This window comes from Biomphalaria glabrata, chromosome 8, assembly GCF_947242115.1.
Source record: "Biomphalaria glabrata chromosome 8, xgBioGlab47.1, whole genome shotgun sequence".
Lineage (NCBI taxonomy): Eukaryota > Metazoa > Mollusca > Gastropoda > Planorbidae > Biomphalaria > Biomphalaria glabrata.
The window spans coordinates 14752518-14773250 of NC_074718.1; the positions used below are offsets into that span (position 1 = coordinate 14752518).

At 34.3% G+C, this 20733-nt stretch overlaps 1 protein-coding gene across 22 annotated transcripts in view; it reads left to right on the plus strand.

The window, feature by feature from the left end:
* Positions 1–20733, plus strand: part of LOC106054553 (uncharacterized) — a 93752-nt gene that overhangs the window by 54030 nt on the left and 18989 nt on the right. For 18 of the 22 annotated variants that reach the window (XM_056038600.1, XM_056038590.1, XM_056038604.1 and 15 more), the window contains one exon: positions 10131–11871. The exons of 3 other annotated variants lie outside the window; for them this stretch is intronic. In XM_056038600.1, coding sequence (XP_055894575.1) covers positions 10131–11390 — 1260 coding nt within the window. In that variant the 3' untranslated portion in view covers positions 11391–11871. Of the gene's footprint in view, positions 1–9045; positions 9177–10130; positions 11872–20733 lie in introns of those variants that run through there. One more of the 22 variants, XM_056038610.1, reaches the window with a different exon arrangement.

Genomic DNA, 20733 nt, shown 5'->3' on the forward strand with positions numbered 1-20733 from the left:
GTATAGGTCCATATGCAAACAGTTGAACACTTGTTGCTAATCATTTAAAAGCTGAAAGTATAGTTTTTCACGGAAAATATTCCTATATCAATGGAACAACGAAACTATTAATTTGTATTGAAAAATTATTAACTTATTAATGAATGCTTCTAATTCAAAACCAGGAATTAAAATCACTTCTTCCTTTTTTTCAATATTTCTCGTGACTCGTTGATTTTAATAATAATAATAAGTGTTGTCTTCGAGTCCGAAAATTAATGAAGAATACGGTAATTCCAGTGGCTGTCGCAGCCCCAGCTACGACCAACATATTTTGCCACCTGTAGCACAGACATAACCATTGTTCGCCGGTGGTTAATTTAGAATTTCTTTTTGCCGTCTACGTCTGTCTTCGGCAGCGGATTCGTTGATCTAATGCACTTTTTATAACAGTTTTAATTGAAAGATGACGGTTCGCGGCTAGCAACATGTAGCCCTAGAAAAACATTATCAGTACTATAGCTATTTAAGTAAGTTAAGGATACATTTTTTTCTACAAAATACTCCAAAGCATCAACGCGACCCTTTCCAGGTTTCCGAAATGTTTCTATTGCTCTATTATTCATAAAGTCCCTTTTATAAGATGACCGTTCGCGGCTAGCCACTGACACAGAGTGTTAGAGACATTCACAGTACAATTGCTAAATTTGAAGAAGTTGAGGATAAATATTTTTCTGCAAATATTTTCCTGTAATTCAAAAGGACCCATTTCAGGTTTCAAAATATCTCTCTTATTTTTTTCACAAAATTCCTTTCTATTTATATATAATTTTTAGCGGCCCCCGTAAGGGAAAAGGCCGCTATTAGGTTTGTGCAAAATGTCCGTCTGTCCGCCTGCCACACTCAGATCTCGAAAACTAGAAGAAAGATGAAAATATTATTTCCCCATGCGATGCGGCTTGAAAAGTTTAGGTGCAACGGCTACTTTTGGTTTTCTTAAAGCAAACCGTTTAATTTATAAAATTAATTATGCAAGCGATTTTTTCATAAAAATACACCAATTCTAAAACAATTACATAAATGTAAGGGAGGTAATGTTACAATATGTTAACAAAGGAAGACAATTTTTCGTGTATTTTTGGCATCACTAAGTCAAATATATTTATAAAATGTACAAGAAATGTTCACAACAAATATAGATATTAGTTAAAGGTGTTTTTTCTGCTTAACTTTGTGCTAAAATTAAAAGAAAACATTTATGTTTGTTTATAAAGGCTAAGAATGCACTTTGTATGTAAATATTAGGCACATTTTTTAAAATGGACTCTTTGTCTAGCGACTTTCGTGCAGTAACGTGACAAGAAGCGGCCAACTATAGTACCAATCAGTTGCCTCAAATTTTTTTTAAAAAAATTCTAATTTTATTTATTTTTTGTTCAGTAAAGGCTTCCGCGCGGTGTGATTCTTGGAAATATATCTAGTTTAGATCTACGTCTGACTGGAAGTAATGCGTAACTCAAACTACTTCAGTAACACAGGTGAAAGGCCGAAACAATCAAAATATGTAGTCGACGCTGATGTTGTTCTACAAATATATTTAATAATCAAGATGGGAATCGTTCGATGTCAGCTATGTCCATAAATCCGTATCTATTCTACTGCTCTACAAGAAGCGTCTTCTTTTTAGCGTCACTTAGAGCGTTCTTCTTTTTTAACCAACTTTACGTCATCGTCGCTAAGTAAAACTTTACCCTATTCCCGAAACAAATAACTAATTCCTAATCATGTCATAACACTGAACAGTAAACCTTGTTTAGTGCCCCCATCAGAATGAAAGACTCTTATTTTTGTGCGTTTTCTCTGTTGGTCGGTCTGACCGTTACGTTTAGATTAAAAAAACACAACACTAAAGGCTATTGAAAATCTGATTTAATGTTCCTTCAGAAATATTGCAATAGTTTTAAGTATCTATAATAGATTGTTGCGGATGTTTTGTAAAAACAAATCAATGCGAACGAATGTTTGTTTGCTTTTCTAACACATATTAAATTTAATTCCCATGCTTAAACGTTGCAAAAACACATGATCATTAATATGTTGTTCCGGTTTTTTATAGTAAATAGCATATAAATGCTAAATAAAAATCTCTATACTGACTTATATTTCATTAACTATAAAGTTGTTCCGATATTGTTTTATACACAATAGGTTATTTATCGATATCAAATTGTTCCGTATTTTCAACTTAAAACAAATTTTTATCAAATGAATTTATTTTTTCAAAAATATCGACAATAGGTTGTTCAGTATTTTAATATAAGAACGTAATTTACTAGAAAAGATTATTGAAAATAACTTTTTACACTTATTTTACAGTTAATTTTCTTGCCGAAACATAACAAAAGTTGTTTAATCGGTAAAGAATGTTCCGGATTTTGTTTTGAAAAAGAAATCGACCTACATTACTTTAATTCTCTTACAAATCGTAGCCATAAATGTTCCAAATTTTATATGAAAACTCAACTAACGCCTAATAGCTGTTTGAAATCCCTCTTCTAGTAAATAAAAAAAAATCTTATTATCATTTACGAAAATTGGTTGTGCCGGATTTTTTATGAAAAATATTTTACTCTATTAATGTAAAATCGCACTTCTCTCTTACACTACATTAAATTTTCTAGCTAAAACGTTAGAAAAAGTAACTATCGTTAATATTATGTTCCGATTTTTAAGGGAAACAACTTCCTAACACCAAAGTATGGTTTGAAAATCTCTCCATTAGGCTATGGTACATCTAATTTTTATACGAGACCATCCCAAAAATTGAATTAACGGTATTTGATTATTCTGGAATTCTTATTTTCTCTCACTATAAATATATAAACATCCGGAACAATCTATCATAGAAACTTAAAACTATTGCGATGTTTCGGAAGGTAAATTAAATTTTAATCAGATTTAATCTTTTTTTTCTATATTAACATGACGGGCAGACAGACTGACAGACAAAACAAAGAAAAAATAATCCTTATATATATACACACATACATATTTAATCTAACTAGCCCATTGTGACGTAATGGATGATTTTTTTTTCCTTTGACGTAATATGTAGTTAATTCTTTAAATGAAATGCTAAAATAACTCGGTGCACGAATATCTATGAACCCTCGAGAGCCTGCTCGTATTGATAAAGATATTTTTAGTCTTACTATGCATTGTGACGTAATGGATTTTTTTCCTTTGACGTCATATGGAGTTAATTCTTTAAATGAAATGCTAAAAGAACTCACTCGGTGCACTAATGTCTATGAACCCTCGACAAGCTGCTGGTATTGATGACATTTTTTAGTCTAACTAGGCCGTGTGACGTAGTGGATTTTCATATGGAATAAATTCTTCAAATCAAATGCTAAAACAACTCGGTATAGTAATATTTATTAAACCTCGTTATCTGACTCGTATTTTAAAAAGACATAATAGCTAGATTTAGATCTAATCTATTTTTTTACACTACATCTAGATTTTTTTTACACTAGAGCTATATTTTTTAAACTAGATCTAGATTTTTTACACTATAGCTAGATTTTTTACACTATAGCTAAATTTTTTAAACTAGATTTAGATTTATATTTTAATCAAAATCATTGTAGATTCTAGATCTAGATTTTCTTGGTCTAGTTTAAAATGCTTGTTGTTTTACATGTTTCGAATGTTCCTTCAGAGTTGAAGTCCAAACCTCCCGCAGGGCGACGGGAGATGGGAGCGGGCAAGGGTTTAAACCTGGGACCATCGATGAATACAAACGACAGTCCAGCGCGTAAACCGCATGAACAGCAGCCATGATTTAGACTAGATCAAAATCTATAATTTCAATTTCTAGACTTAAAGTATATATTTTTATTTCCAAATGTCTAGATCAATATTGCAATGTTATAAAATACTAAAACTAATCTACTATTTTAAATTTGATATTGCATTCAGTCTATTAATATATTATATAGGCTTTTTTTACATAAATTTTATCTAAATTACATCTACATTATTCCAAATTTTTATTTCACATCTAGATCTAGTAGATATATATCCTTTAGAGTGCTAAATCAGAAGTTTAATTTAGGTAGAACTACATCCTCATTCTAGTTCCATTTAAATGAAAATGACAATGGCTCTGTTGGTAACTGTGCTCAGACATCGAGCAGACATTGCCGAAGTACAAGCTCGATGCCTTGTTATTTTCTTTTTTTTCAATTACAAATCAATGCTGAAAGATTATCTAAAATCGCTCGTCTGACATATTGTACATATCCGGTAGATGACATGCCGTAATGTGTAATATATCTCTTTATCAATAATAGGCTATTAGTTTGTTATTAAGTTAACAGCAATGCCTGGTCGTGCGGTTAGCGCGCAGGACTGATTATCTCAACGGTCCCGGTTTAATACCCTGCTCGCTGCCATCCCCCGTCGTCCAGTGGGAGATTTGGATAAGGAAGTAAATTATCTTTAACTTTGAAGGAACATCCAAAACATGCAAAACATTTTACAGAGAAAAAAAATCATTTTTTACAACGCCAAATGAATCTTTGAAACATTATTACTTTTGACAATCAAAACAAAATCACGTCTTGAATATTCTTTGCGAATAGGCGGAATCGACAAGTATCCGACTCCGACGGGGGCCGCCTCTGAGTTTGTGTGACAACACAAACTCTCTTTGTAATCCTGTTTTTTTTCGTACAATCATTTAGTTTTAATTGTACATTGAAGCCATGTCTTTCAGAAAATCAATAACGCTATCTTCAAGCCACAATTTCATGGAGAAACCTATAACCTGGACAAGTATCTCAAAAATGGCTGTAACGATTTCCCTATAAATTTAACAGTATATGTATATCGCTGAGAAAAGAATTACTAGCTCTTTGGTCACACTAGAAAAACTCTAGTTTGAGTGTTATGATTTTTCAAAGTAAAAGAAATTTTAATTTGGCAAGAGAACTAGATAGATGTAGATCCAACATCGCTGTGCAATATTTTTGTATACTAGTTAAGTTAGAGAGTATGATAGGTATGTAGATAAATATATTGTGTATTGTTTTTAGCGACGGTAAAAGAAGTGACCACCGCAATATATAGCTGATATAACTTATATTAGTGACACATTTTATTTTTCCATAAATTGTGAAATTTCTCCACTAAAATACACGATCGCCCCGATCCACCAGTGGCAGTAGGTAATTAATATCTCGCTATCATATGTCCCACAATACCACAAATATTGATATTGAAAGGCGTTTGGGATTTCCCGATAAATTTATTGAATCAAGAGCTTAATAAATTAATGTCCAAGAAAATTTTTTGCATCGTCCCTAAGTCTAGATCTAAAGACCTATCATTGGGCTATTATAAAGTGTAGTAGATCTATACATTCGATTAACAATGAATCATTCTCTGTAGGAGGGGTAAAACATGTCCCATTGTTTTTTAATCTAAAATTTGTTAGTTATTAAGAGAAAAATGATCGTTGTATGAAAGAGTTATTATCGTTTAAAATGTGTATTTTTAATGTTTTTCCTGTTTCAACATCTTCTTGTCATTTGATGAATGTCTTGTGGCAGACAGTAAAATGGAATTGTTTTTATGATCATTAAAAACTGCCATTATAATGATTCTAATCCAACAAAATTATTTTTTTTCTTATCCCTGACCTAGAGTAAATTTTGTATCAGCTTTTACAGAAATTTCACGTTACAGAAGCCAGTTCTTTTTAAATCCGTTTTTAGGTTTACATAATAATTTTCAACATTTCTAATACAAATGCAATATTTAATTTAGGCTGCTGTAAGATTTTACTTACGATGTCTATACGATTCAAAATAATATTATGCCACACACAGACACAAATTTACGATAAACCCCCTCTTAAATATGAAAAAAAAAGTAAATTATGCACTAAAAATGTTATGAGCGTAGCTAAATGGGTTTTGACTCAGTTTTAAGTTTAAACTCCCCTCCAGTGGAGTTTGAAGCTAAAAAATACATCTTCAATAATAATAAAAAAAAAAGCAAATTACGCCATGTGGAGAGATTTTCATACCTTACTTTGGTGTTTGGATTCTGTTTTCCTTAAAAATCGGAACATAATATTAACGATAATTAGATTTTTTAATGTTTTAGGTAGAAAGTTAAATGTACTGTAAGAGAGTAGTGAGTTAAAATATTTTTCATAAAAATCCGTAAAAACATTATTTCCTAAATGAGAAGATTATTTGTTTATTAATTAGAAGAGGGAGTTCAAACACAATTATTTGGCTTTAGTAGATTTTTAAATAAATTCGGAAATTTCTGGCGACGATTTGTAAGAAACAAAATCCGAAACTTTCTTTATCGATTACAAAACTTCTATGTTATGTTTCAGCAAGAAAATTAAATGTCTAAAAAGTAATTTTCAGTAATAAATTCTAGTAAATTACTTTTTTTTTAAAGCCCTGAACAACCTATTGTCGATATTTTAAAAATTTGTTTAAAGATGAAAATACGGAACAATTTGATATTGATAACCAAATTATAGTGACGCATTGTCAAATAATAGAAGTGTAATATTAGTAAATTATGCGATTTCAAACAATGATTAGGCATAATTCATGTTTTATAAAACAATATTCGGAACATTTTTACACTTAATGAAATATAAGTCAGTATAGAGATTTTGATTTAGCATTAATATGCTATTTACATAAAAAACGGAACAACATATTATTGATAATGTGTTTTTGCAACGTTTAAGCATGGAAATTGAATGTAATATAAGTTAGAAGAGCAAACAAACATTTGTTGGCGTTGATTAGTTTTGCACAAAAAAATCAATTTTAGATACTTAAAACTATTGAGATGTTACGGGAGGAACATTAAAGGGTAAATCAGATTTTCAATAGCTTTTAGAGTTCTAGTTTTTTTAATCTAATCGTGACGGACAGACCGACCAACAGACAAAACGCACAAAAATAATCTTCTTTTATTCGGATGGGGGCACTAAACAAAAAATAAATAAAATCTGATTTTTTTAAAAAGTTTAAGGAATTGGTTAAGCACCTGATCATAATGCGACGTTACACTACTGCACGAAAATCGCTGCATAAAAAGTCCATTAAAAAAAATGTGCGTGATATTTACATACAAAGTGCATTATTAGCCTTTATAAACAAACAGAAATGTTTTCTTTTAATTTTAGCAGCTAGTTGACCAGAAAAAACATCTTTAACTATTATTTATATTTGTTGTAAACATTTCCTGTACATTTTAAAAATATATTTGACTTAGTGATACTGAAAATACACAACAATTGTCTATCTTTGTTAGCATATTGTAACATTGCCTCTCTTACATTTACGTAATTGTTTTAGAATTGGTGTATTTTTATGAAAAAATCGCTTGCATAATTCATTTTATAAATTAAACGGTTTGCTTTTAGAAAACCAAAAGTAGCCGTTGCACCTAAACTTTTCAAGCCGCATTTAATGATGAAATAATATTTTTCATATCTCTTGTAGTTTTCGAGATCTGAGTGTGACAGATGGACAGACGGACAGACAGACAGACGGACATTTTGCACAAACCTAATAGCGTTTTTTTTTTCCCTTACGGGGGCCGCTAAAAAGCAAATTACACACTAAAATTATTTGAGCGTAGTAAAGCCAATTGGGGGTTTTGAGTTTAAACTCTCCTCCAGATGGTTTTGAGTTTAAAATCCCCCTACAGAGCGTTTTGATATTTTTCTAAAGCAAACTACAGTTACCAAAGTCTATGATCGTAGCTAAATTGGGTTTTGAATTTAAAAAACAACAACGAAATCCTGATATTTTTTAGTTTAAAACCCCCAACAGATGATTTTGACGATAAAACTTTCGTTTTCGATATAAAATCTTAAGCAAACTACAGTCACCTAATTCCAAGAGCGTATTCTAGAGAGGTTACACATTTCTACCACTGGCGGGGCTTTAATAAAGTGCAGTGAATAGTGATCTGCCAAAATTGAAAAACACTAAATGTGGCTCAACAAAGATGGCTAAGACAGATTTTAGGAGTAAGTTAAAGAGATTGGGTCTAAATCAAGGAAATCCTATGCCGAACTGGGAGTCGACCCCTTAGTAAGATTGTGACAGCGTCGCATGTGGTTAGCGGGACATGTTCTCTGACAAAATAATATATATATATAATATATATAATATTAAGCTTTCTTTGTTTATGTTGTCAATGTCCAAAGATGCTTGTGGGTTGTAGCCAATATGCAAGAACACCCTCAGCACAAATAAAATAAATCCCTTCCCTTCAAAAGTTCTGTATCCATCTTTGTTGTGAGTACACATTATCTTATCATACACTGTCTTGAAATGCCGTGATAAAAGTAGGCCTAACAGTTGTCCAGTTTTAGGTCCTGCTACAATTGCTGCCTTATCAATTTTGATGGACATTTTGACCATCTGACAAATATCATGGCGCTTGTAGAGAAAATCATGTCCTACGAATTTCATGTGTCAATCTAGTCTTGCATTTTAATTAGTGACCATAACTCTGCTAAGTCATTGGCTTTCCTGGCTGATTCAGGCAACCCATTCCATTCCCTAATGCCACTAGGAAAGAACGATTGTACAAATTTGTCCTAGCATATAGAACAAGAAATGTGCCTCTTTCTTTGTTTGTCTTTGAGTATCTTATTATGTTTTGATTTTCTATTTGTAAATTATGATTCAGTGTATGTATTATGTAGGTCACAGCTGGGGCTGCGTAGCCACGGGAAATACTGCATTTCTCATTAATCTTCGGACTCGAAGACAAGCTTTATTATTTATGTATCATTGCTTCTTTACTGAAGTGTCTCTAAATTGAGTGGTTTTACTAATGGTCTTACTCTTATCAACTGTGAATATTCATTTTTAAATCTCACTGCTCTATTTTGCATTTGTTCTAATTTCTTTGTGTTTTCTTGAATTGAGAGGTCCCAAACAGAGGATGCATATTCTAATATTGGTCTAACAAAGTGAAGTGATCGTTATATGAACTTTTGTTACCCGTGCTTGTAATCGTGCTAGTATTTGTAATCGTGTTCGCATTATCGTAGTCTGTGAATCGTGACCAGTCTGTACTGTGTTATTGTGTGTATCAGTCGTGTTTTATTGAAATAAAGCCTTGTTTCTAAGGTTATGAGTTGATTTGTTTGTTTGTTTTGTAAAATGTTTTACATATTTCGGATGTTCCTTCAGAGATGAAGATAGTTTACTTCCTAGTCCAAATCTCCCGCAGGACGACGGGGGATGGGAGTGGGCAGGGTTTGAACCCTCGACCGTCGATAAATCCGAACAGTCCAGCGCGCAAACCGCACGACCAGGCAGCCATCTAGTATATTACCCCCAAGGTTACACAGCATTTTAGTTTTATGTTCCCGTTTAATTTGTAAAAAAAAAAATAAAAAAATCTTTTAATTGATCCTAATACTTTGATTTTTTAAATAAATTTATCAAACCACTTTTATAATCAATGTTGTTCAGATTCATTGCTTTGGACTGAGAAGCAAATTTCGTAAAGGAAAGCACTAAAGTCATTGCTAGAAGCATTCTTTCACAGCATGTGGTCTGAAGACTACTTTTTACTGTTAGAAACAGTCTTATAAGTGTGGAGTTGAGATACTTACAATCGTTCTATAATCTATTATTATGTAGTTCCACCTTTTTTTTTTATTGCACCAATGCCCAGAGAATGGAATTAAGCGCTGGGCATCTAAAAATATGTATACTTCCACTGAGTGCAAGGACTTATTGAGGGTTGAGAAAAGTTGCAACCTTACTGGACTCCAACCTTTCATGGCCTGGCGGGTTATTTTAAGTTTCATTTACTGCACAGGGCCTTAACACTCCAAATTCCGGGACTTATTTATTGTTTTGATTTTTATTTAGCTCACAGGACCCCGAAAATTCCAAAGACAGGGTGTGGTGGGTTTTTCTCATTTAAAAAAAAATTCACTGGGTCCCCAATATTCTATCGTCCAGACCTGAAGGATTATTTTCGTTTACTGCACAGAGCCTCAACAAAGTTCGGGCCTGATGGATCATTTTAATGCTCATTTATATTATACTATTTCTTTTTTTCATTCACAGGTCAGTCTGAGCATGTTTCTAGTTACCATAGCTACCATCGTGTACGTGTTATCGAGGTGTGTGACAACACATAACTACAGCGCAATGATACATCCGAGTGATACTTACGAAGAGAAACACGGTTCTTTGTATGTACGGCAATCGGGTTATTTTCAATCCATCATAAGATCAGAGTTAAATATCACTCGAATCGTCCATTCAGAAGTGTGGCACACGAGAAACGAATTGTTTGTCTATCCGGAAGATGCTCCCACATCAACAGGAGAAACATCCAAGAAGATTAAGCCAATTTTTCTAGTCTATTATTGCAACTCCAACGCCCGTTGTTCTAACTGGGGAGAGAGCCAGGAAGGCTTAACATTTGTCTATTCTCTATCTCGCCTTGTGGATCGCCATTTTAAAATGATTATGCCAAACCCTTGTAACCTCTCCCAGTATTTCACTCCAAACAAAGTTCCATGGGCGCCTCTGAAAGGTGAGTTGACGCCGCCGACAGAGAACAACACGATAGACACGACGACGGATCAAGGTAAGCGTGATTTTATTGCTAACATTCAGGCAGGCGACTTTAACGTGAAATATCGTCACGACACCGTGTACATCAGAGCTAATCGGGATCTTCAGGATACGATATTTGGAGACACGTTTTACGCTAAGCGTATCCAAGACTGGAAAGTGACGATGAACGCCAGAATCAGATTTCATCTGGCGTGGCACGAACTTATGAGACCTTCCACAGAGATGATCAGCAGTCTGAAGCATATCCTCGGAGAGAGCTTCCTCATAAGAAAAGGATTGTTGCCGCCATCGGAAAATCCCCGTCGAGATTCAATGTACGACGTTGCGGACTCGCAACTCGTCTGTGCACACGTCCCCAAGCCTTTGCACACGGAAGAAGAAAATGTTCAAACTGTAGACATTAAGGCCCTTCACAATTTCATGTCGTCGAAAGGCCAGTTAGGCAGCAGCCATTTCTTCATCGCCACCGACGACAGAAATATTTTCGTACAGTCAAAACATTTTTTCCAAAATCATCTAATTGATTACGGGGCTAAGACATTGCACAAGTATTACCTGCAGAACTCAATGAGTGCATGTGATAGGCTGACTGACGTTGTTACTGACCAGATGATACTGTCCTTGTGTGATGTACTTATAGTATCTCACAGTCTAGTTGGTAGGCTGGCATACTTCATGAGCAATATTACACAGTCTGTGTTTTTAATAGACAACGGACACATTAAGTCATTGAACACGTAAACTTTGAATTTAGCTACAAACTTGAACAATTTTAATATCGATATAGTGTTTGAACAATTGCAATATCGATATAGTACTTCAACTATTTCAATATCGAATATTATTTGTAAAACATTCAATATTGTTTTAAGATTTAAACAATTTCAGTACTCATATACCAGTGAACAATGACAATTACATTTCTATTTATTATTTGTTTAAATCCAACAAATAGTTGAGGAATTAAAAACAAACAATGTCTTCCAGAGCATGGTTGTTAGTTATCAGTTATGTGACTTTGGTTATTTGGTTAATGTGTGTGTGTGTTAACAATCCTTATATTTCGTATATTCGAGTCTGTTCAAAATAAAATTAATACACAGATTTCCCGAAGATCTGTGATATTTCATTCTTTAAAAACTGGTCCCCAATTGGATCCGTAACGCTGTCATCCCCTGTCCTAGTCTCTAAAAGAACGACTGAGTCTTTCAAGTAAATCTCTGATGGAACGACTGAGTCTTTCAAGTAAACCCCAAAGTCGAAAGAGCACATTTTGCTGATCAACGCCCAATGGACAGAAAATAGAAATAGAACTTCCACTGAATCAGTCTGAGCCATTGATAGAAATAGAACATCCACTGATTCAGTCTGAGCCATTGATAGAAATAGAACTTCCACTGATTCAGTCTGAGCCATTGATAGAAATAGAACAACCACTGATTCAGTCTGAGCCATTGATAGAAATAGAACTTCCACTGATTCAGTCTGAGCCATTGATAGAAATAGAACTTCCACTGATTCAGTCTGAGCCATTGATAGAAATAGAACTTCCACTGATTTAGTCTGAGCCCCTCTCCTCGTTTAATGTAGGGAGAAAAAGATGTCGTCCATGGAGTACCCCCACACACACACACAAAACCATTGTTTTCGCGAATGTTTAGCTAATGGGAAGTCTCTTTAAGAAATTATGTCTAGAAGTTGTAGAGCCTTTGATTTACTGACATTTTTTAAATTATGTACAACGTGTAAGTCTCTGCACACCAAGAGTTGTGATAACATGGAAGCCAATACGAGGAAAGCGCAAACTGGGACGTCTTCGTATTACTTGGCGACACACCTTCTTGGAGGACCTCAGATCAGTGGACACCAGGTGGGAGGAGGCTTCAGACATTGCCAGTGACAGATCTTTATGGAGACATCTTGCCGCCCAATGCGCCGAACGACGAGGGAGAACCTAAATCTAAGTCAAAGTAAGTCTCTGCCTAGCTTTTTAAGTTTACTTTATATCATGTCTAATTTGTCCTCCTTTTTGTAAGCCTTTGTCTTCCTTTTTATCCTCTTATGGACAAGAGTGTGGTCCTATAACACCCCTTCTGGTGTTTATTAAAGTGTCTGTTATATAACAATTAAATGTACTTCTCTTCACTTGATTTGTAGTACTTCAATTATCGCGGATGTTCACTACAACTAGCGTAGCACAATAGACATTGAAATTCATTGAGTAGCAGACGATATATTTAATACGTGTAAAATAGTTACACTCTGGTAAATACAGCCAGAAGACAACCAAACAATACTTCAATAGTTGCTTGCGAAATTCAATGATACATTTTAATTATTCTTAATAACACCTCAATCAATACAAATAGAACTCCTCAAAACATATGTACTTTCTCAACGAGGACTGAATAGAAATTGCCTTCTGACCATGTGACCAGATCAGAAAGAGGCTTGCCCATGATTCCAAGCGAGCCTTCGCTTTGCACTTGAAATAAGAAAACTAAGTGATCTCAGTGTACACCGATTACCGCATGTCAGAGATTCTCAAGCCATGCTGTGACAGGTCCCCTATGATATATTGACCAGAACTATTAGACTTGATGAAATGAAAGCGGAAGTGACAAGAAGTGATTTGTTGAATTAAAATACAAACTGGTTGGCTAAGATGGCTTTCAAAATTACAGCTTTGTTCAACATTGTCCGAGTAACTAGTACACTATTTACACTTGTGAAATGTTCTTGAGTCTTCTTCTAACCTACTGACATTCAGTTTTGTACGTAATCATCACAAGGAATACTCAACGGCTAACAAAGAAACACAAAATCTCTAACTCCTAATATATTTTTTCAAATGTCTAATTTTACTTTTTTCCTGTAGATTTTCCGCGTTTCATTAGAAATCAACTTTGACAACTTGGGAGTTGGGGAGATTCTAAAACTCATTGACTAAGCCTATAAGTTTCGATTTCTATTTGGACCTGGCCAAGCAGGATGTGGATAGGTCTTGAAGTCTTGCACTAAGCACAATTCGGGTAAAACTTTAAATCCACGGTTCTTCTCCCCCCCCCAAACCAAACTACATGAGAGAAACATTGTTCCCCCTTCCCAGCCCCTGTTTTTCTCATTCCTCTGCAACACGTTTGTGAAATCAATTGTTTTGAGAATGTCATTGGTTTTTTTTTCCTCTCAGAATACGACAGCGTTCCTAATGACCGGATGTAGCTGAGACTTATGGGACTCGGTGCATATAATTCATCATTATGTCCTTCGTGGATATGTCGCTTAGAACTGTGGTTCTCAAACTGTGTTCCGCGGACCCATAAAGGGTCTTCGAGATGATCATTGGGGGTCCACAGAAAGATGAAAATTTTAAACAATTAGAATAACTTCTTCGCTAAAAGCCATTTTATTCCGATCGGATAATTTGAATAATAACCAACTGGCGCCTCACTGCTATTTAATAAGTTTATTACGAACTATTCTATGACTATTGTTGACTCAGCTTGGCACAATAATAAATAACAGTCCTGTGACAGAATTTTATTATGCGCATGAATATCAAATGTACTGATTTGACAAAAAGATCTGCGTCGTTCTTTCAATTCCTTTATCACGCCATTCGAAGAAGAAAGCGAATCTTTATTTTCACGTTTCCAACCGACGACCCTGAGACTCCACGACACAAAGGCATCGCTCTGGTAATTCAAGAGTAAAGTCAAAGTTCCCCTTTAAGACCTTTTGGTCTAGAGGGCAGAAGATGTAAAGGTCATATGTTTCTGTAGCCTACGGTTAACGAGGTTGTCATGTGGCCAGCACAACGACCAAACGCCTTTACTTTTCCCCAACTAATGTCAAGTACCAATTAGAGCTGGGTGGACTCAGAGGCGCTCTAAGGTAACGAAATTAAAAATGCCAGTCTTCACCAGGATTTCAAAATTAAAAATGCCAGTCTTCACCTGGATTTCGAAATTAAAAATACCAGGTTTCACCAGGATTCGAAAGACAAGCGCTTCACCATGCAGCAAAGGCGCCTCCAATTACACAGTACCGCATGTATATTTAATGTGTAACTATTTAGTTATACTGCGGTAATTCATGTTTGTTTTTCTCTCGCCAATCTTACCTTTAAATTATGTACAAATATATGAAGCGTCAGCAAACATCTGAAGAAAAGCAAGAGTGTAATGGGAACTGTGACAATGAACTGAGAAACGATGCCTCGAAACCGCATCATGTAAGACAAAATGACGTCTCCTGAATATCTACTATTCGGTAACAGCCACAGTGTGTCAAATGTTTCAATGCGTTATAGAACGAATGTTCAAAACTAAACTGAAGTGTCATCTTGTAACAAATAATAGTGAACTAAAAGAAAAACCCGCAGATATCATTTCGACAATGCGACATCAGTGAATGTAAAAGCGTATAAACCTTCATGTTTTATTGAATTGCGAATAATAAAGAGCAAAAAAGCAAACACAGTTTTGAAGAGTTTGATTATGCCTGCGGCTTCAGAAATATGCAATTTGGGCAGACGTGTCCATTAAAACCGTACGACTTGTAAAAGGCGCCTTGAACTGAAAAAGTTTGGGAACCTCTGAATTAGAAAGCCGTAACTGAGATGACATGCCCCCCCCCCACCTCCTCTCTTTCTCTCGGAGGACTTGGTAACGTAATAGGTGCATACATGATCTCCGACGTGTGCGGCGCTTCTTTTAACTTTGCCAGGAATAAAAAAGCGGCGCTTTGAAATGATGCGACTGGAGCCCAAGGTTGTCTCGAGCATTGGCCAGATTTAAAAAAATGGGGATGGGGGGTTTTTGTTTCTCCAGTAGTCTTATGGATGTCTTGGGTCTATCCCTGGCAGGACTTTATCAAACATGATTTTAAAGCACTAAATACAGCTTCTAGATTTTTGTCTCTTAAAAATAAATATGTCGGAGTGAAGCCTCTCAAAGCCCACACTATGATGATAATGATTATGACGAAACTGATGATAATGCTTAACCTACTTTACTAGTCTGATTCGATTTTTGTTTTAGTCTTGGAATATAATTAATAACTATTTTTCTTTTATCTAAACTAGGTGTTGATTAGTCAGCAAAAAGCAAACTACATGGAGGAGAACCACACTTTATTCTATTGAACGCGCGCCCCTTTGCGCACCATATCAACATCCCCTTTTCTTAAAAAATAAATAAATAAATATTTCTGGGAGTATCATGAAAAAGTTGGAAAACCATACTTTATTCTATTGAACGCGCGCCCCTTTGCGCACCATATCAACATCCCCTTTTCTTAAAAAATAAATAAATAAATAAATAAATATTTCTGGGAGTATCATGAAAAAGTTGGAAAACCATACTTTATTCTATTGAACGCGCGCCCCTTTGCGCACCATATCAACATCCCCTTTTCTTAAAAAATAAATAAATAAATAAATAAATATTTCTGGGAGTATCATGAAAAAGTTGGAAAACCATACTTTATTCTATTGAACGCGCGCCCCTTTGCGCACCATATCAACATCCCCTTTTCTTAAAAAATAAATAAATAAATAAATAAATATTTCTGGGAGTATCATGAAAAAGTTGGAAAACCATACTTTATTCTATTGAACGCGCGCCCCTTTGCGCACCATATCAACATCCCCTTTTCTTAATAAATAAATAAATAAATAAATAAATATTTCTGGGAGTATCATGAAAAAGGTTGGAAAACCATACTTTATTCTATTGAACGCGCGCCCCTTTGCGCACCATATCAACATCCCCTTTTCTTAAAAAATAAATAAATAAATAAATAAATATTTCTGGGAGTATCATGAAAAAGGTTGGAAAACCATACTTTATTCTATTGAACGCGCGCCCCTTTGCGCACCATATCAACATCCCCTTTTCTTAAAAAATAAATAAATAAATAAATAAATATTTCTGGGAGTATCATGAAAAAGTTGGAAAACCATACTTTATTCTATTGAACGCGCGCCCCTTTGCGCACCATATCAACATCCCCTTTTCTTAAAAAATAAATAAATATATATTTCTGGGAGTATCATGAAAAAGTTGGAAAACCATACTTTATTCTATTGAACGCGCGCCCCTTTGCGCACCATATCAACATCCCCTTTTCTTAAAAAATAAATAAATATATATTTCTGGGAGTATCATGAAAAAGTTGGAAAACCATACTTTATTCTATTGAACGCGCGCCCCTTTGCGCACCATATCAACATCCCCTTTTCTCAAAAAATAAATAAATAAATAAATAAATATTTCTGGGAGTATCATGAAAAAGGTTGGAAAACCATACTTTATTCTATTGAACGCGCGCCCCTTTGCGCACCATATCAACATCCCCTTTTCTTAAAAAATAAATAAATAAATAAATAAATATTTCTGGGAGTATCATGAAAAAGGTTGGAAAACCATACTTTATTCTATTGAACGCGCGCCCCTTTGCGCACCATATCAACATCCCCTTTTCTTAAAAAATAAATAAATAAATAAATAAATATTTCTGGGAGTATCATGAAAAAGTTGGAAAACCATACTTTATTCTATTGAACGCGCGCCCCTTTGCGCACCATATCAACATCCCCTTTTCTTAAAAAATAAATAAATATATATTTCTGGGAGTATCATGAAAAAGTTGGAAAACCATACTTTATTCTATTGAACGCGCGCCCCTTTGCGCACCATATCAACATCCCCTTTTCTTAAAAAATAAATAAATATATATTTCTGGGAGTATCATGAAAAAGTTGGAAAACCATACTTTATTCTATTGAACGCGCGCCCCTTTGCGCACCATATCAACATCCCCTTTTCTTAAAAAATAAATAAATAAATAAATAAATATTTCTGGGAGTATCATGAAAAAGTTGGAAAACCATACTTTATTCTATTGAACGCGCGCCCCTTTGCGCACCATATCAACATCCCCTTTTCTTAAAAAATAAATAAATAAATAAATAAATATTTCTGGGAGTATCATGAAAAAGGTTGGAAAACCATACTTTATTCTATTGAACGCGCGCCCCTTTGCGCACCATATCAACATCCCCTTTTCTTAAAAAATAAATAAATAAATAAATAAATATTTCTGGGAGTATCATGAAAAAGTTGGAAAACCATACTTTATTCTATTGAACGCGCGCCCCTTTGCGCACCATATCAACATCCCCTTTTCTTAAAAAAAAAAAAATAAATAAATAAATATTTCTGGGAGTATCATGAAAAAGTTGGAAAACCATACTTTATTCTATTGAACGCGCGCCCCTTTGCGCACCATATCAACATCCCCTTTTCTTAAAAAATAAATAAATAAATAAATAAATATTTCTGGGAGTATCATGAAAAAGTTGGAAAACCATACTTTATTCTATTGAACGCGCGCCCCTTTGCGCACCATATCAACATCCCCTTTTCTTAAAAAATAAATAAATAAATAAATAAATATTTCTGGGAGTATCATGAAAAAAGTTGGAAAACCATACTTTATTCTATTGAACGCGCGCCTCTTTGCGCACCATATCAACATCCCCTTTTCTTAAAAAATAAATAAATAAATAAATAAATATTTCTGGGAGTATTATGAAAAAGTTGGAAAACCATACTTTATTCTATTGAACGCGCGCCCCTTTGCGCACCATATCAACATCCCCTTTTCTTAAAAAATAAATAAATAAATAAATAAATATTTCTGGGAGTATCATGAAAAAAGTTGGAAAACTTTATTCTATTGAACAAGTTCACATTTGCGCACCATATAACACTAGGTAATTGAATTTTTGAGTGAATTTATTGAGATAGAATTATGTTGTTTGATATGTATATAATATTTGATAGAAGTATTTATATGGATGCCATTTACATCATGGAGTATGTTACTAATATAAAGGTATGCAAATAAAGGTTTAATTAATTTCTTTTTTTAATTATTGCAATATTCAATCGTTAGCGAAAGTGATTTTTGTCATAAAAAAAAAGATGAGATAATGATAACAGAAAGAATATATATATATATGTATCATTTGACAATGGGTGTGTAAAGTCATGTCTGCCAAGTCATTGATTTTAATGGCTGGCTCAGGCTACCCATTCCATGCTCTAATAGCACTAAAGAAGAAGGAGCATTTGTACAAATTTGTCCTAGCATATGGAACGAGAAATGTGTCTTTATCTACGCTCATAGAAATCTCTGGGTAAAAAACTTCCTAGGTGCTATATGGGACGTCGGTCATTTCTGAAGGAGCTTCAGAGTTTGAGCCTATGATTCTAGTTTCAACAAATACAGTTCTTTCAATAAAATTTACGTTATTGCATTGAATCACTTGGAGATACTTTTGTTATATCAACTCTGTCTTTCTGTCAGGTAAAAATTTTGAACACGTTATTTCTCCCACATCCATTCTTGAACCACGTTGAAATTGTACACAGTTATTGCCCCTAACAAATAAGAATGATTTTTAAAATAACCAATAAGTCAATTAATTACTGGTAATTTGTTATTGTGTTTCATAAAAACAAGAGAAATTAATCCCTCAGTATTCAGAGATATGGCCAATCATATGGGGTTTCGTCCGCTTAGATAATTGTACACGTTTTCTATCCCAAAGGCAGCACGGAAAACCAACTCCTAGATACCCATTTATGGATGAAGTTGAAATTTCCACAATTATTTATTGTACCTAACAAAACATGAATCAATTTAAACAATTAACCAATTAGTCAATTAATTATTGGTAATTAATTACTTTGTTTCATATCAAAAAAGGAATATAAATTCTACGTTATTGATAAGCTGTAAATGTGGAGTTTGTCACTTTAGATAGCTTTTTTAAAAATAATTTGCTTATTTTGTTTTGATTTTTATTTCACCAACCTGCATCGCATTGAAGTGAGATTAGATAAGTCACTGTGTGGGCACTTTCTTCAACCCAGTTTCAAGAATCTATTTTTGTATTGTGACACTAAATTCTGGTAATTTAATACCGAATATCGTTTTCATACGTTTTGAGAAATTTCGCCACACATGAGATGTGCGCTTGAGTAGCCTAAGCTGATTGGCTAGCTACCCGAAGGATTCGTGTTCGAATCCGACTCGAGCTGAGCTGTGTTGAGATTCGGCTGATTGTAAATTCAATGCGAAATCGAGTAGTTAATATTGTAAATGATGATAAGATGACGAAACAACTAACAGATACAACTAACAGATACAACTAACAGATACAACTAACAGATACAACTAACATAACACACTAAGTTAAAACTGCCTCGTTGCGAATATAACTATTTATTTCAAAAGGAAGCCACAGTCCAATGTCGATAGAAGTACAAAAAAGTCTGACTTGGGTCTATTTTTCCGTAAATCTGTTTTGTAGCTATTTTCTTTCTAACTTTTGAATTTACCGTTAGGTGACTAAAGGAAATCCCCGATTAGTCCCAACTTCTATGCATCCAACTATTGAGTCATGGCAGCTGTTTGCGGAAAGCACAAAAGCAGCACTGAGACTTGGTCCCAGATAAAATAAAGTAAGTTAAGTTCCCCTTTCAGACCTTGTGGTCTATAGGGCAGATGATGTAAAGGTCATCTGTTTCTGTGGCTCACAGTTAACGAGTGTGTCATGTGACCAGCACAACGACCAACCGCCTTTAACTTTTCCCAACTAATGAGCCAACTTTCCCTCAATAGAGCTGGGCGGACTCAAAGGCGCCCTCAAGATCCCGAAACTAAAAATCCCAGTTTTCACCAGCATTCGAACCCGAGACCCGCTATATTTACAATTAAAATAAACAACCAACTCGAGTTTGAATAGATAAAATCAATCTCCTCTGTTGGTTTTTACTTCAATAATAAGTAAGCAAAGAAATAGACTGGATGTAACTGTATAACCACTAGACGAGACTTGGCCTGGATTTGACTAATTTAAAGCCTGGCATTTCTAATATTGCCAAACTGTATGAGGCACAAGGTTCCTGACTGCTATTGTTCTTTTTATTTTTTAGTATATTCATCAATAATACAACTTATAAAACTTAATTTAGGTCTAATTTTAAACATACAAATAGCAATGTTCAAC